This window comes from Nycticebus coucang, chromosome 5 (assembly GCF_027406575.1).
Source record: "Nycticebus coucang isolate mNycCou1 chromosome 5, mNycCou1.pri, whole genome shotgun sequence".
Lineage (NCBI taxonomy): Eukaryota > Metazoa > Chordata > Mammalia > Primates > Lorisidae > Nycticebus > Nycticebus coucang.
Window position 1 is genome coordinate 61,435,880 of NC_069784.1, and position 15,998 is coordinate 61,451,877.

At 38.9% G+C, this 15,998-nt stretch overlaps 1 protein-coding gene across 8 annotated transcripts in view; it reads right to left on the minus strand.

Annotated features, from left to right (window-relative positions):
• RARS2 (arginyl-tRNA synthetase 2, mitochondrial) overlaps positions 1–15,998 on the minus strand; it is a 114,171-nt gene that overhangs the window by 13,913 nt on the left and 84,260 nt on the right. For all 8 annotated transcript variants that reach the window (XM_053591831.1, XM_053591836.1, XM_053591835.1 and 5 more), the window contains 3 exons: positions 7,709–7,867; positions 6,190–6,296; positions 1,907–2,002 (listed from right to left, as the gene is read on the minus strand). In XM_053591831.1, coding sequence (XP_053447806.1) covers positions 1,907–2,002; positions 6,190–6,296; positions 7,709–7,867 — 362 coding nt within the window. The remainder of the gene's footprint in view (positions 1–1,906; positions 2,003–6,189; positions 6,297–7,708; positions 7,868–15,998) is intronic.

Sequence of the window (15,998 nt, forward strand, 5' to 3'; positions counted from 1 at the left end):
CCACCTCTGGCATATGGGACCAGTGCCCTACTCCTTGAGCCACAGGCATTGCCCAGGAGCCTCTATTTTCAATGGACATTTTTTTTTTTTTCAGAGACACAGTCTCACTTTATCACCCTCAGTAGAGTGTCGTCACAGCTCACAGCAACCTCCAACTCCTGGGCTTAGGCGATTCTCTTGCCTTAGCTTCCTGAGTAGCTGGAACTACAGGTGCCCACCACAACGCCTGGCTATTTTTCTGTTGCAGTTTGGCTGGGGCCGGGTTCAAACCCGCCACCCTCGGTATATGGGGCTGGTGCCCTACCCACTGAGCCACAGGCGCCACCCTCAACGGACGTTTCTTGTAACCACTGTGTAGGGGTTTATTTAATCTAATTAGCAATAATTAGCTGGCAAAAAAGATAGTTTTCTACTAATTTTTTTTCTTACCCTGAAAAAGAATGTACTTCTCGCCCTCGGTAGAGTGCTGTGACGTCACAGCTCACAGCAACTTCCGGCTCTTGGGCTTAGGCGATTCTCTTGCCTCAGCTTCCCGAGTAGGTGGGACTACAGGTGCCCGCCACAACACCCGGCTATTTTCTGTTGCAGTTTGGCTGGGGCTGGGTTTGAACTGCTACCCTCAGTATATGGGGCTGGTGCCATACTCACTGCACCACAGGTGCCGCCTGAATGTACTTCTTATGTATATACAGGTTCTTCTCACTTTCTAATCTTAATTGTTGGAACTGATAAAGGGTAATGTTAAAAGTAACAGAAGGTAGGAGATGAATTCTCTAAGAAGTGGTAAGACTTTTTTTTTCCTTTTGAGACAGAGTCTTACTATGTCACCCTTGGTAGAGTGCTGTGGCATTGCAGCTCACAGCAACCTCAAACTCTCAGGCTTACGTGATTCTCCTGTCTCAGCCTCCCAAATAGCTGGGACCACAGGCGGCCACCACAATGCCCAGCTATTGTTTTGTTGCAGCTGTAGTTGTTTAGCTGGCCTGGGCTAGGTTCGAACCTACCACCCTTGGTGCATGTGGCTGGCACTGTAACCACTGTGCTACAGGTGCCGAGCCAGTAAGTCTTTTTTTTTTTTTTTTGCAGTTTTTGGCCAGGGCTGGGTTTGAACCCACCACCTCCGGCATATGGGGCCAGTGCCCTACTCCTTTGAGCCATAGGTGCTGCCCCGAGCCAGTAAGTCTTGATTGTTTAAAGTTGTTTGGAACAAATGATAGTTAATAACAGCAACAACAAAATATCATTATGTTATAAAAGTAGTTTGTGACTTAACAGAAAACACTGGCCTGTGAGACACATGCCAGCAGTACTTGAGTGCAGTTGTGTTTGCTTGTGTGGATTCTACTGTCTTACACCTTATCTTCCTATTAGTCTTGTCCCAGAAATAAATGTGCTTGATAAACCTAGTTCTTATGTAACAAAGATTGCACCCTTCCACAAGGGTCAGTCATAAAGATGAAAGAAAAACTATGTAAATGACATGGCCTACTTTACCATGATCATAAAGAGGCCTGGTATTGTGTGCATGTGTCTAAGACAGTCTTCACGGTGTGAGGACACCACTGAGCTAAGACGGTGATGTTTTAGTATGCACGTCCAGCAATTGTGTGATTGTAAAATACCTATAGTTGAATATGAAGTACATCAATTTTATAGTTTGTAGAACAATGTATTCAGCTGTGGAATCTTACAATGTCTACCCACTTGTAAACAGTTTTGGGGTCACTTTTCTGATGACAACCTTCCCAGGAACTGTAACTGGCAATAAATAGAAACCCACATTTTTTGTAATGTAAAAGCAGTAGATTTAGCAACTAGGATTTGATAACAGTTATAAAATGATTGTTTTGACTAAGAACTTGAAGTCATGCTCACATCCCAGTGTCTGCCCCCACCAGTTACAGACCTGGTTGTATAGAGAGAAGTCCCATCGCTTCGCATGACAGTGAAAACTGAGGAGGGGTCACCGTTCCCAGAGAGATCCACTATGGCAGTTCCTTTTCTAGATATGCAAAAAGGTAACATAATAAATTAAGACCTTTAAAAGTATAACATCTACAACCTTATCTTTGGCACACCAGAAGCTATTTTTATTACTCAAGTAGGAATAAGCAGTGTCAATGCAAGGTTTAATAACCAATGGGAAAAAACAAGAAGAAATATGAGCAAGAATCTCTTAAGAGTGGGCATGGTGTAATTAATATTTGGCTATCCCATCTTTTTTTCTTTTTTGAGACAGAGTCTCACTATGCCACCCTGGGTAGAGTGCCATGGCGTCACAGCTCACAGCAACCTCAAACTCTTGGGCGCTTCTCAACTAGCTGGGACTACAGGCACCCGCCAACCTTTGGCTTGTTGCAGTTGTCATTTGTTGTTTAGCAGGCCTGGGCCGGGTTTGAATTTGCCAGCCCCAGTGTATGTGGCCCGCACCCTAACTGCTGAGCTACAGACACCAAGCCTATCCTATCTTTTTTAATCTGTTGCTTTGGATAAGGTATTTAGATAAAATCTTTAATATACTCAGTTGAATTATATGCAACTGCAGCTTAACTATGAAATGAGTCTTCTTCTAACCAAGTTATTGGGTTCATTTTTTTAATATGCCAGAAATTACTCATAAGTATTAAAACCACAGAGTTTTGTCATTGTCTTTCCTGCCCGATTAAAAATTGGAATCTGTATGACAATCTGAAAATTTTCCTTAAAGACATTACTAAGGATGCTATTTAACCACATGTTCCATGTCTTCCTTATAAAGGTGAAAGAAGAAATTTTGCTTTGGTATTATAAAAACAAACGCTTCTCTCAAGCAACTAGTTGCTTCTACATTTCAGATGCTCCTATGACTGGTGTTTTTTCTTTATTTAGCTGACAGAGAAATTTTCTTCCTTTCTAAGTTAGAAAGCAAGAAAAAGAAATAAAAGGCATCCAAACTGGAAAAGAAGGTAAATTGCCTGTTTGTAGGCCAATAAGATCTAATAACTGGAAAACCTTAGAGATGCCACCAAAAAAATCGTCAGAACTAATAAAGATCATAGTAAAGCTACATTATACAAAAAATCAACCCACAAGATCAGGAGCATTTCTACCACTAACAATTAACTATCCGGACAAGAAAAACAATCATATTTATAATGATGCAGGGAAAACTACAATACTTAGGAATAAATTTTACCCTGAAAACTGTACAACACTGATGAAAGACATTAAGACACAAGTAACTGGAAAGATATCCATGCACACGGTTAAAAGAATATTAGATGACCAGCCTACCCAAAGAAATCTATAAATTCAATATAATCCCTATCAAAACTCCCAACACTTTTTTTTTTCATAGAAATTCATATGAAAGCCAAACAGTCAAGGCAATATTGAGCAAAAGTACAAAGACGGAGGCATCACACTATCTAATCTCAAAATCTACTACAAAGCTATAGTAATCACACTGGCACAAAAATAGACACATAGACCAATGGAACAGAATGGAGAGCCTAAGTACCAATCCACATATTTATGGTCAACTGATCTTTGATAAAGGTGCCTCAAATACCCAATGAATAAAGGACAGTCTTTTCAATAAATGGTTCTGGGAAAACTGGATATACACATGAAGAATAAAACTGGACTCTCAGCTTACATAAAAAACAACTCAAAATGGATTAAAGACTTAAACCTAAGTCCTGAAACTATTAAACTATTAGAAGAAAACAAAGGAAAATGTTTGTGACATTGGTCTTGACAAATATTTCTTGAATGTGGATTCCAGATCATAGCTACAAAAGAAAAAATAGACAAACAGGATTGCATCAAACTAAAAAGCTTCTGCACAGCAAAAGAAACAATCAACGAAGTAAAGTTACTACCTCTGGTATGGGAGATAATATCTCAAACATAAGATATTTGTTAAAAGGGGTTAATATCCAGCTCGGCACCCATAGCACAGTGGTTATGGTGCTAGTCACATACACTGAAGCTGGTGAGTTCAAACCTGGACCAGGCCAGCTTAACAACAATGACAACTGCAATAAAAAATAGCCAGCATTGTGGCAGGTGCCTGTAGTCCCAACTCTTGGGAAGCTGAGGCAAGAGAATTGCGTAAGCCCAACAGTTTGAAGTTGCTGTGAGCTGTGACGTTACGGCACTCTACTGAGGGTGACACAGTGAGACTCTGTCTCAAAAAAACCAAAACAACAACAATAACAAGGTGTTAATATCCAAAATATATAAGGAGCTCAAACAATTCAATAGCAAAGAAACAAATAATCCACTTTAAAAATGGGCCAAAGACCGGTAAAGACATTTCTTAAAAGAAGACATATGAATGGTCAGTAGGTATATAAAAAGGTGCTTAACATCATTACACATCAGGGAAATTAAAATTAAAATCACAGTAAGATATCTCCTTACATCTGTTAGAATGACGGTTTTTCTTTTTGAGACAGAGCCTCAAGCTGTCATCCTGGGTAGAGTGCCGTGACATCACAGCTCACAGCAACCTCCAACTCTTGGGCTCAAGAGATTCTCCTGCCTCCGCCTCCCAAGTAGCTGGGATTATAGGCACCAGCCACAACGCCTGGCTATTTTTTTTTTGGTTGCAGCCATCATTGTTGTTTGGCGGGCCAGGGCTGGATTCAAACCCGCCAGCTCAGATGTATGTGGCTGGTGCCTTAGCCACTTGAGCCACAGGCGCCAAGCCTAGAATGACTTTTATAATGAAAAAAAAAGGTAATATATTGGCAAGGATGTGGAGAACCCTTATACACTGTTGGTGGAAGTGTAAATTATACACCCACTACGGAAAATAGTATGGAGGCTCCTCAAAAAATTAAAAATAGTCAATGAGTGTGGTGGCTCATGCCTCTAATCCCAACTACTTAGGAGGCTGAGATGGGAGGATTGGTTGAGTCCAGGAGTTCTAGGCTTCAGTGAGCTATGATTGTGGTACTGCATTCCAGCCTGGGCTACAGAATGGGATACCTGTCTCTTAAATAAGTAAGAAACAACAAAACACAAAATAATTAAAAACAGAATTACCATATGACCCAGTAATATCACTTCTGGGTATAAATTCAAAGGAAATGAAATAGTGTGTCAGAGGTATAAGCACTGCATGTTCACTGCAGCACTGTTCATAGCAGCTGAGACATGGAACCAACGTAAGAGTCTACTGATAGATAAAAAGTTAAACAACAATGTGGTATATATACATAATGGAACACTCTGCAGTCTTAAGAAGGAAATCCTGTCTTTTATGGCAACATGTACAAACCTGGAGGACATTACAGTCAGTGAAATAAGCTATGTAGAGAAAAATACTGCATGATCTAATATGTAGAATCTAAAAAACTCAAATTCCTACATAACATGTAGAGAGTAGAATGGTGGTTACCAGGAGCAGGGAATGGAAAGATGCTGCTTAAAGGGTACAAAGTTTCAGTTAAATTAGTAAGTTCTGGAGATCTATTCCATAGCACAGCAAATATAAAATAATAATGTATGTTACACACAGAACTGTTAAGAGTAGATTTTAAATGTCTCAACACAGATAAGTACGTGAGGTGATAGATATATTAATTAGCCTGATCAAAGTATTCCACAATGCATAACTATGTCAAAACACCACAGTATACACCAAAAATATATACAAGGCATCTCCTGTCAATTAAAAAAACATTTTTTTTTTTTTTTTTTAAAGGGAAAAAATCTTCTGTAAGGAAACAGAATCCTAGTAGGGAGGGATACACTCATACCACCTCTAACTTCATATTATTTTCCTTGCCTCTACTTCCCAATTTCCTCATTTTATTTTTCTAACAGCCTGTCATATCTACTTTCATAAATTACCTTGCATTCTTTGTGAAAAAGATGAGCCCTCTTTAAAAAAAGCTAAAACTGAGTCAGAAGGAGTAAGTTCTATTTCCCTTTTTGTGACACCATTATCCAGTTGGTACCTCAGGCAAGTCCCTTGTACTTTCAGTCCCTCCCATGTCAAGAACACATAAAGACCTTCTCAGACCTCAGAAGGCTTTTGTTATAGTAGCAAAAGACCCCCTGTGGAAAAGTAAAAAGCACTATTAAAAAATGCCAGGAGGGCTGTACACCACATTCTGTTGTCCTTACTGAGAGAACACATAAATATCTATTTTGAAGAACAAATAACTTTACTAAAGAATAGTAACCTGATCATACATTGTTTTCAGTAGGAGTCCTTTACTGTCCAACAACTTTAAGACTTCTTGAGATTTTTCACGATAAAACGATTCTCCTGAATATTCATCAAAGTATATTCCTAGGCGCTAATAGGATTCAGGAAAAAAAAAAAGAAAAAGAAGTTAGTTACATCTTCTATTATTTTATCCCAAGACAAAGTTAAGGGTATTCTACCATTTGTCACACAGATGGAAAAAATAAACTACAGATCAAGTTATTCCTCTACTCAAACCCAGTAACTCCCATGACAACAATCAAGCACTGGCAATGGTACTGTGCTGTCCAGTATAGTAGGCAGTAGGCCCTTGCAACTATGTAAGTGAAAATTAAACAAAATTGAGAATTTAGTTCCTCAGTCACACCATTCACATGTCAAGTACACACATGAGCTAGTGGTCACCACACCAGACAGCAGCAATCCAGGTGCTGTGAAGAGAAGTGAAATGTTGTGCCTGACCCTTAATACTTTTTTGGCCGGGGCTGCGTTTGAACCCACCACCTCCAGTATATGGGGCCAGTGCCCTACTCCTTTGAGCCACAGGCACCGCCCCATTGATTTTTTTTTTTTCTTCCCCTCATGCTCTTTTCTTCTTCTTCCTTTCACAGTTACATCATCTGTATTCATTTGTAACCTTACTGTATTCTCTTATACTCTGAGTTCTTCAGGCTGTGATTATCACTTGACAGTAATTTGGCTTTACTTCACCTCTCATTTGTCCCAAATTTAATAAAGTCACACATGTCATTTCAAAAAAAAAAAAAGGACAGCCCTGCACAGTGTCAGATGTCCACCCACCCTTCAACTTTTCAACCTTCTCTCCTACTGCCGTTCACCTGCTTGCTTACTCCAGACACGTGGGCTTCTTTATCCAAACTCTGCTCATTCTACCCACAGACAGCACACCTGGCCTCTCCAGCTAGCATCTAGCATCAATTAATGGACTCTAAATGTTTCTTGTTTAATTTGGTTTATTTTTAATTTGTTTAGCTTGCTCTTTGTCTCCATGCTAGAATTAGTAAGTTCCATGAGAGCAAGGATTTCACTGTTGTACTCCTTTCTTCCCCAATGCTTACCAATTTATACTCATCATAAGCCTAAGGAAGTGAAAGAATAAAAAGAAAAAAAATAAGGAATGATAGAAAAGAAAAGCCAAATGGGCCAGGTATGGAGAGGTGTGCCCATAGTCCCAGTTACGCTGGAGGCTGAGGTGGAAAGATTGCTTGTGCCTATGAGTTCAAGACCATCTTGGGAAACATAGCAAGACTTCCATCTCAAAAAGAAAAAATAAAAAATCCAGACAGAAATGACGTATCCTGATATTGCTTCTAAATTATTTTATAGTTCTTACAGGCCAAAAGCCAGTATTTGAGCGCCAATTTTAATTCAACCACAAATCTATTATTCTTAAGTCATGAGTTTAAGAAGCAGCTTTATGACACAGTACTAATGAGGAGCAGCACCACTTCATGGGTGAGCGGAGGGAGGGGCTACAGGTACCTTATAAATCCGAATGTACTCTTCAATGCTCAAGTCCCGAAATTTTTGCCATAGTGAAAGTGCTTGCGTGTTACCAGTTTCCAGACGGTGGAAGAACTCACGTGCTGATTTTGCTACAGTTTTATTTTCTGCTGCTTCTTTATTAACTTGTACATAAACCTAAAAGTACAATAATACATTAAATGAAGTGCATTATAGGTCATGGCTAAGAAAAAAAAAAAAGGAAAACAAAGCATAATTTTTCAGTAAGAAAAAAAGAAATTCTAAGGATTCGCATTTAAAATTTACCCAACTTGCCCTGTGACCTAGTGTAACATTTTTTTCCTTCTTTTTGCCACAGGCTCTTGGTGAAGCCTCTAGACCCCTTCTCAAGATGTTTCTACGAACATAAAATACATAGGATTATGAAAGAAAATAATTCCATTGAAATATATTTAACCAAATACTTAAAAAATTAATTTGTAATATAGAAGTGCAAGAAAATAATCAATTTCTTAGAGAGGTTAGTGAAAATAAAGTATAATTTCTTCCTATCCAAGTCCACAGATCCCCTAGGTTAAGAAAGCCCAGTTAAGACTAAACTGTCATTTCTTGTGTTTTTTATCAAAAAGCCAAATTATTATTTCTTCAACTTCTCTGAGAATGGCTGAAGCAAGTAGGATGGCTCAAACTGGCAACAAAAAGGTGAAGGATAATTTAGCAGCTGAAAGATTTTTAAACTTTTCTCTGAACAGTTTGCTGTGAAAGACCAGGTAATAGTGAGAGAAAGCAAGCCCTGTAGACAGTCAGTGGAGTCACACTGGAACACAGGCTCCTAACACCATGTGGGGCTCCCCTCCTGAGTGTTGTCGCACTGTCTGTCTAGGCTGGTTCAGCTCTGCACCACCCAGTGACTGAAGCCACTCTAGGTGGTGCACGCTGACAGCTTGTTAGGGGCTCACTCTGCCAATTCTAGGATCCTATGGAAACAGAGGATGCATTCACTTCTGCTAGGAACAAATTACAACAAGTGTGAACTCTGCCAGGGGTGCTCACTTCCCAAGGAAGTTTTTCTAGTCTCCAAAATATAATGTTAATAAACGACATTAAAATATTAATATTACAGCTCAAATAGTACTGAAGTTATACATGTGGAATGAAAAGATTTTGCTTACAAGTTGTAACTCACTTCCAGGTAGAAATATAAATGACAATTTAACTATTATTTCCAGAAAACTCTTAAAGTAACACAAAAGCAATATAAATTGGTAAATAAAGTGCCCCCAAAACAAGGCTTGTAAACTCTTACAGTATTACCATCAAAGTACTATGGCAACAGTATTTGGGTAGAAAAAATGATTTGAAAAAATGGAGCTTATACTCACTAGAAACTATCAACAAAAGGGAAAAATGTTTTACCATTCATAGATGGCTTGCATTAACAACTGGGATGACAGACTTAAATGAATAAATACTACTAAATAAAAGTTAAAATTATCTAACCTTTTTTTCCACTTTACTTCATACTGTGCAGAAAGGAATTAATATACCAGGCGTGAGATGGCCTTTTAAATCATCCTGCTTACAATGGTGGCCACTGGCAGGAATCTGGGAACCTGGATTTTGGGAACGTGTCTACTAACTTAAATGATAAAAGTGGTTCACAGTGCCCAAATTGTGCAAAGACAACAGTTTATGCTGAACATCTGCTTTACTTCTGGGAGTTTGAAATTAGGTTACATGCTAGGTAGAGGATGACCAGTCACCAATAAAAAACTCAGACATGGAGTACCCAGTGAGCGTCCCCGGTAGACAGTTCATATATGTGGTGATTTGTTCCTAGCAGAATTGAGTGCATCCTCTGACTCTACTGGGAGAAGGCTCTTAGAAGTGTGGGCCTGGTTTTCTCTGGACATTACCTCAGGTTTGTCTTTCTCCCTGTGTTGATTTTACCTCGTATGCTTCCACTGCAGTAAATCACAGCCATGAGTATGATTACGTACGCACATGCTGAGTCCCTACGACTCGTCCCAGTCAATAACTGAATCTGGGGGTGGTCTTGGAGATATCTGACACATATCATAAAAAACTGATTTCATGTGGTCCTATTAGTAAGTCCAGTATATGGCCAGTCACAAAATAGAAAAAGATTTTAGTAAGATGTGGGTAAACAGAAAGGGTCCCTGGAAGAGAGTGAATGCAGACTTCCTCACTTTTGAATGACCCACTCATCAACAACTGTGTTAATGGTCCAGCTCCAGACTACAGGAATAAAGACATAAATGTATATTCATGTGCACAAATTGTAAGCAAACATGCAAACTGTCTTTATTTTTAGAAAAGACTTTAGTTTGCTTTGTTTTTTAATCTAGGACTTTATACCCAAAGAGCCAAACATTTAAAAATCAGCTAGGCATGGTGGTTCATGCTTATAATCCCAGCACTTTGAGATGCTAAGGTGGGAGGACTGCTTAAGGCCAGGAGTTCACGACCAGCCTGGGCAATATGGTAAGACTCCATCTCCACAAAAACAGAAAATTTAGTTGGACACCTGTAACTGGGAGGCTGAGGCAAGAGAACTGCTTGAGCCTCGGAGTTTAAGGTTATTGTTATGGATACAAGTATTTTAGAAAAAAAGTCACTAGAATCTTTTGTCTTAAAATTTAAAATAGAAATAATTAAAACAAGAGCCTTTCCCTGAAGATTTTTGGCATGTCAGTAATTTATAGTTTTGTTTTTTTTTTAAGATAGCTTTGCGAAAGATAGACAGTAGGAACAATGGGAGCAACTGCCAGGATGGAGGAAAGAAAAACTGCCCAGACTGGGGAGGACATAGGGAACAACCACTTGCAGGAGTAGCAGAAGCTGGCATCCTGGGGTGGGGTGGGGAGTGGTAGGTCCTCAGAGGGCAAGGTTCCTAGTATGTCTATACAGTGAGGTTGGCTTCCAGGCTTCACAGGCATAAGTTGGAAAGTTGGTTACAAAAGCAGAGCTGTGGGCCTTTGAGGCACGACTCAGGCTGGGACATTAAGCTTATCAGAGGCCAGTTTGAACTGTAGACAAGAGGTCTTTTGACCATGCCAGGAGGAGGCATGTAAGAGCCTGGGACTTTGTGTGATTTGGGAGGTAGGGAATCCCTAACAACAATGACTTAAACTGACTCCTACTACTGTCGAAAGTGATAGCAATGGTCAAATTTTATTAGACTTATAACTTAAGAGCAATTTTTTATATATGTAAGTATTACTAAGGAACAAAATTCTTATCAAGATTCAATAATAATATTCCCTATGGGAGGAGGGCGGGGTATTGGTGTACTTCTACTTAATGGGCACAATATAAAGGTATATGACACACCTCTTGGGTGCGGGACACAACTATCAGAAAGACTCTACCAAACAAATGCAAACATTATAACCTAGTTGTGTGTATCTTCTCATTAATCTGAAATTAAAAAAAGAAATTCTCTGAAAAAAGAAATGTGACCTAACCAATAACTCTTAAACACAATTTTTTTTTTTTTTGAGACAGAGTCTCACTATGTTACCCTTGGTAGAGTGCTGTGGCATCACAGTTCACAGCAACCTCAAACTCTTGGGCTCAAGCAATTCTCTTGCTTCAGCCTCCCTAGTAGCTAGGACTCAAGGACCTGCCATAATGGCCTGCTATTTTTTTTGGTGGTGGTGTAGTTGTCATTGTTGTTTAGCTGGTCCAGGCTAGGTTTGAACCTGACAGCCTCAGTGTATGTGGCCAGTGCTGTAGCCACTGAGCTATGGGCACCGAGCCAAACACAATTTTTTATTAAAAAAAATTTCCAACTACACCTGACTATACCTAACTATAATAGATTTAGTCTTGAATTCTTTACTTAAGCTGGGGAAATTGTTTTCAGAATCTAAAGTGAGGAAAACATTATCTCTTAAGGAAGAGAAACTACTTCCCACATTTTAGAAAATAAGAGCAAGTAAACATTATCCCTCATCAAATCGGTGCTTTGATCTTACCCTGTTTGTCTACTTACTACTTTTTTTTTGGCTTTTGATATAAAGAAGCTCAGAATCAAATCTATTATATAATCTTATCTAATGATACATTATCCCCTGACTTTCTAATTCTCTTTTATTAAAAGTCCATCACTGTAATTGTCTCACATCCTTTTAGAAAGGGGCAGGTTAGAAATAATGAAAGAATCTGTGGGGTCATTTTGAACTTAAGAAGAACAGACTATTTATGTTACTGTATCATGTTACCTTTATAAATGCTAGTGCTAGGATAAAGGGCTAACATATCCCTTACTGACATGATATTTATCTCTTATGAAGGGAGGCCCTTATATTTCAGATGACTTTCATAGCTATAAAATCCATATCGTTAATAATAAGCAATACACAATGAGTCAAGTTCTGTTTTAAAAAAGTGGTTCTATATTCTTAAAGGTACTGTGTAAGATGTTACCAAAGTCTATTCAAATAGTTTATATCTAGAAAGGAAATGTAGAAAGAGAAAACAATAGAAATAAATCTGAGAAGTCATGTGTTAGTCCATACTGCACTGCTATAAATTACCCAAGGCTGTGCAATTTGCAAACAGAAGAGGTTGATTTGGCCATGCTTCTGCAGGCTGTACCAGCAGCATCATGCCAGCATCTGCTTCTGTAAGGGCATAAGGAAGCTCCTGATCAAGGGGGAGTAGGCAAGTCAGAGGAGTGAGAGGACCCAGCGCGAGAGGTGGGAGTGCCAGGCACTTTTACACAACAAGCTCTCACAATGAAGTGAGAACTCACTCACTGTCACTGGAAGGGCACCAAGCCATTCAGGAGGGAGCTGCCCTCGTAACCAAAACACCTCCCACCAGGCCCCCCCATTCAACATTGGGTCCAAATTTCCACGTGTGATTTGGAGAGGACAAACATCCAAAGCATATCAAGTTCCTTTTTTTTTTGTTTTATTAAATCATAACTGTATACATTGATATGATCATGGGGAATCATACACTCGCTTCATAAACCATTTGACACATTTTTATCACAGTGGTTAACAAAGCCTTTCCGGCGTTATCTCAGTTACTGTGCCAAAATATTTACATTCTACATTTACCAAGTTTCGCAAATACCCCTGTAATATGCACCACAGGTGTGATACCACCGATCCCCCTCCCTCTACCCACCCCCCCCCTTTCCCACTTCCCCCTATTGTTAAGTTGTAGCTGGGTTATAGCTTTCATGTGAGAGTCCCAAATTAGTTACATAGTAGGGCTGTGTACATTGGGTACTTTTTCTTCCATTCTTGAGATACTTTACTAAGAAGAATATGTTCCAGCTCCATCCATGTAAACATGAAAGAGGTAAAGTCTCCATCTTTCTTTAAGGCTGCATAGTATTCCATGGTATACATATACCACAATTTATTAATCCATTCGTGGATCGATGGGCACTTGGGCTTTTTCCATGACTTAGCTATTATGAATTGGGCTGCAATAAACATTCTGGTACAAATATCTTTGTTATGTTGTGATTTTTGGTCTTCTGGGTATATGCCCAGCAGAGGAATTACAGGATTGAATGGCAGATCTATTTTTAGATCTCTGAGTGTTCTCCATACATCTTTCCAAAAGGAATGTATTAATTTGCATTCCCACCAGCAGTGCAGAAGTGTTCCCTTTTCTCCGCATCCACGCCAACATCTCTGGTCTTGAGATTTTGTGATATAGGCTAGTCTCATTGGAGTTAGATGATATCTCAAGGTAGTTTTGATTTGCACTTCTCTGATGATTAAAGATGATGAGCATTTTTTCATATGTCTGAAGGCCGTGCGCCTGTCTTCTTCAGAGAAGTTTCTCTTCAAATCCCTTGCCCAGCCTGAGATGGGATCCCTTGTTTTTTTCTTGCTGATGCGTTTTGAGTTCTCTGTGGATTCTGGTTATTAAATCTTTGTCAGAGATATACCCTGCAAATATCTTCTCCCATTCTGAGGGCTGTCTGCTTGCTCTGCTTACTGTGTTCTTAGCTGTGCAGAAGCTTTTTAGTTTGATCAAGTCCCAGTAGTGTATTTTTGAAGCTCCTTCAATTGCCCGGGGGGTTCTCCTCATGAAATAACTCACCCAGACCAATTTCTTCAAGGGTTTTCCCTGCATTCTCCTCTAGTATTTTTATAGTTTCATGTCTTAAGTTTAAATCTTTAATCCAATGAGAGTCTATCTTAGTTAATGGTGAAAGGTGTGGGTCCAATTTCAGTCTTTTGCAGGTTGCCAGCCAGTTCAGCCAGCACCATTTGTTAAATAGGGAATCTTTTTCCCCACTGAATGTTTTTAATTGGCTTGTCAAAAATCAAATAGCGGTAAGTAGCTGGATTCATCTCTTGGTTCTCTATTCTGTTCCAGATATCTACTTCTCTGTTTTTGTGCCAATACCATGCTGTTTTGATCACTATCGATTTGTAGTAAAGTCTGAGGTCTGGTAGTGTGATTCCTCCTGTTTTGTTTTTATTTCTGAGTAATGTCTTGGCTATTCGAGGTTTTTTCTGATTCCATATAAAACGAAGTAATGTTTTTTCAAGATCTTTAAAATATGACAGTGGAGCTTTAATAGGGAGTGCGTTGAAATTATATATTGCTTTGGGTAGCATGGACATTTTGATAATGTTGATTCTTCCCAGCCATGAGCATGGTATGTTTTTCCATTTGTTAACATTTTCAGCTATTTCTTTTCTTAGAGTTTCATAGTTCTCTTTATAGAGATCTTTCATGTCTTTTGTTAGGTAAATTACCAAATATTTCATCTTCTTTGGCACTACTGTGAATGGGATAGAGTCCTTAACTGCTTTTTCAATTTGACTGTTGTTGGTGTATATAAAGGCTACTGATTTATGAATGTTGATTTTGTAACCTGAGACGCTTCTGTATTCCTTAATCACTTCTAGGAGTTTTGTAGTAGAGTGCCTAGTGTTTTCCAGATACACAATCATATCATCTGCGAAGAGCGAAAGTTTGATCTCTTCTGACCCTATATGGATACCCTTGATCGCCTTTTCTTCCCTAATTGCGGTGGCTAAAACTTCCATTACAATGTTGAAAAGCAATGAAGACAATGGGCAGCCTTGTCTGGTTCCTGATCTGAGTGGAAATGATTCCAATTTAACTCCATTCAATATGATATTGGCTGTGGGTTTGCTGTAGATAGCCTCTATCAGTTTAAGAAAAGTCCCTTCTAGACCAATTTTCTTGAGTGTTCTGATCATGAAGGGATGCTGGATATTATCAAAAGCTTTTTCTGCATCAATTGAGAGAATCATATGGTCTTTGTTTTTTAATTTGTTTATGTGCTGAATTACATTTACAGATTTACGTATATTGAACCAGCCTTGAGACCCTGGGATAAAACCAACTTGGTCATGATGTATAATTTGTTTGATGTGTTGCTGGATTCTGTTTGTTAGGATCTTGTTGAATATTTTTGCATCTATATTCATTAGTGATATTGGTCTATAATTTTCTTTTCTTGTTGGGTCTTTTCCTGGTTTGGGGATCAGGGTGATGTTTGCTTCATAGAACGTGTTGGGTAGTCTTCCTTCTTTTTCTACATTTTGGAACAGGTTGAGTAATATAGGTACTAATTCTTCTTTAAAGGTTTGCTAGAATTCTGACGTGAAACCATCTGGTCCCGGGGTTTTCTTTTTAGGGAGGTTTTGTATAGTTGATGCTATTTCTGAACTTGATATGGGTCTGTTCAACATTTCTACTTGATTCTGGTTAAGTCTTGGAAGGTGGCGTGCTTCCAAGTATCGGTCTATTTCCTTCAGATTTTCATATTTCTGAGAATAATGTTTCTTGTAATATTCATTAAGGATTTTTTGGATTTCTGATGAGTCTGTGGTTATTTCGTCTTTGTTGTTTCTGACTGATGATATTAGAGATTTTACCCTTTTTTTCCTGATTAGGTTGGCCAGAGGTTTATCTATTTTATTGACCTTTTCAAAAAACCAGCTTTTTGATTTATTGATCTGTTGTATTATTCTTTTGTTTTCAATTTCATTTAATTCTGCTCTAAGTTTGGTTATTTCTTTTCTTCTACTGGGTTTGGGGTTGGAATGTTCTTCCTTTTCCAGTTGCGTGAGACGTCCCATTAAGTTGTTAACTTCCTCTCTTTCCGTTCTCTTGAGGAAGGCTTGCAGTGCTATAAATTTCCCTCTTAGAACTGCCTTTGCGGTGTCCCAGAGGTTCTGATAGTTTGTGTCTTCATTGTCGTTTTGTTCCAAAAAATTGGCGATTTCTTTCTTAATCTCATCTCTGACCCAGCTATCATTCAGCATAAGGT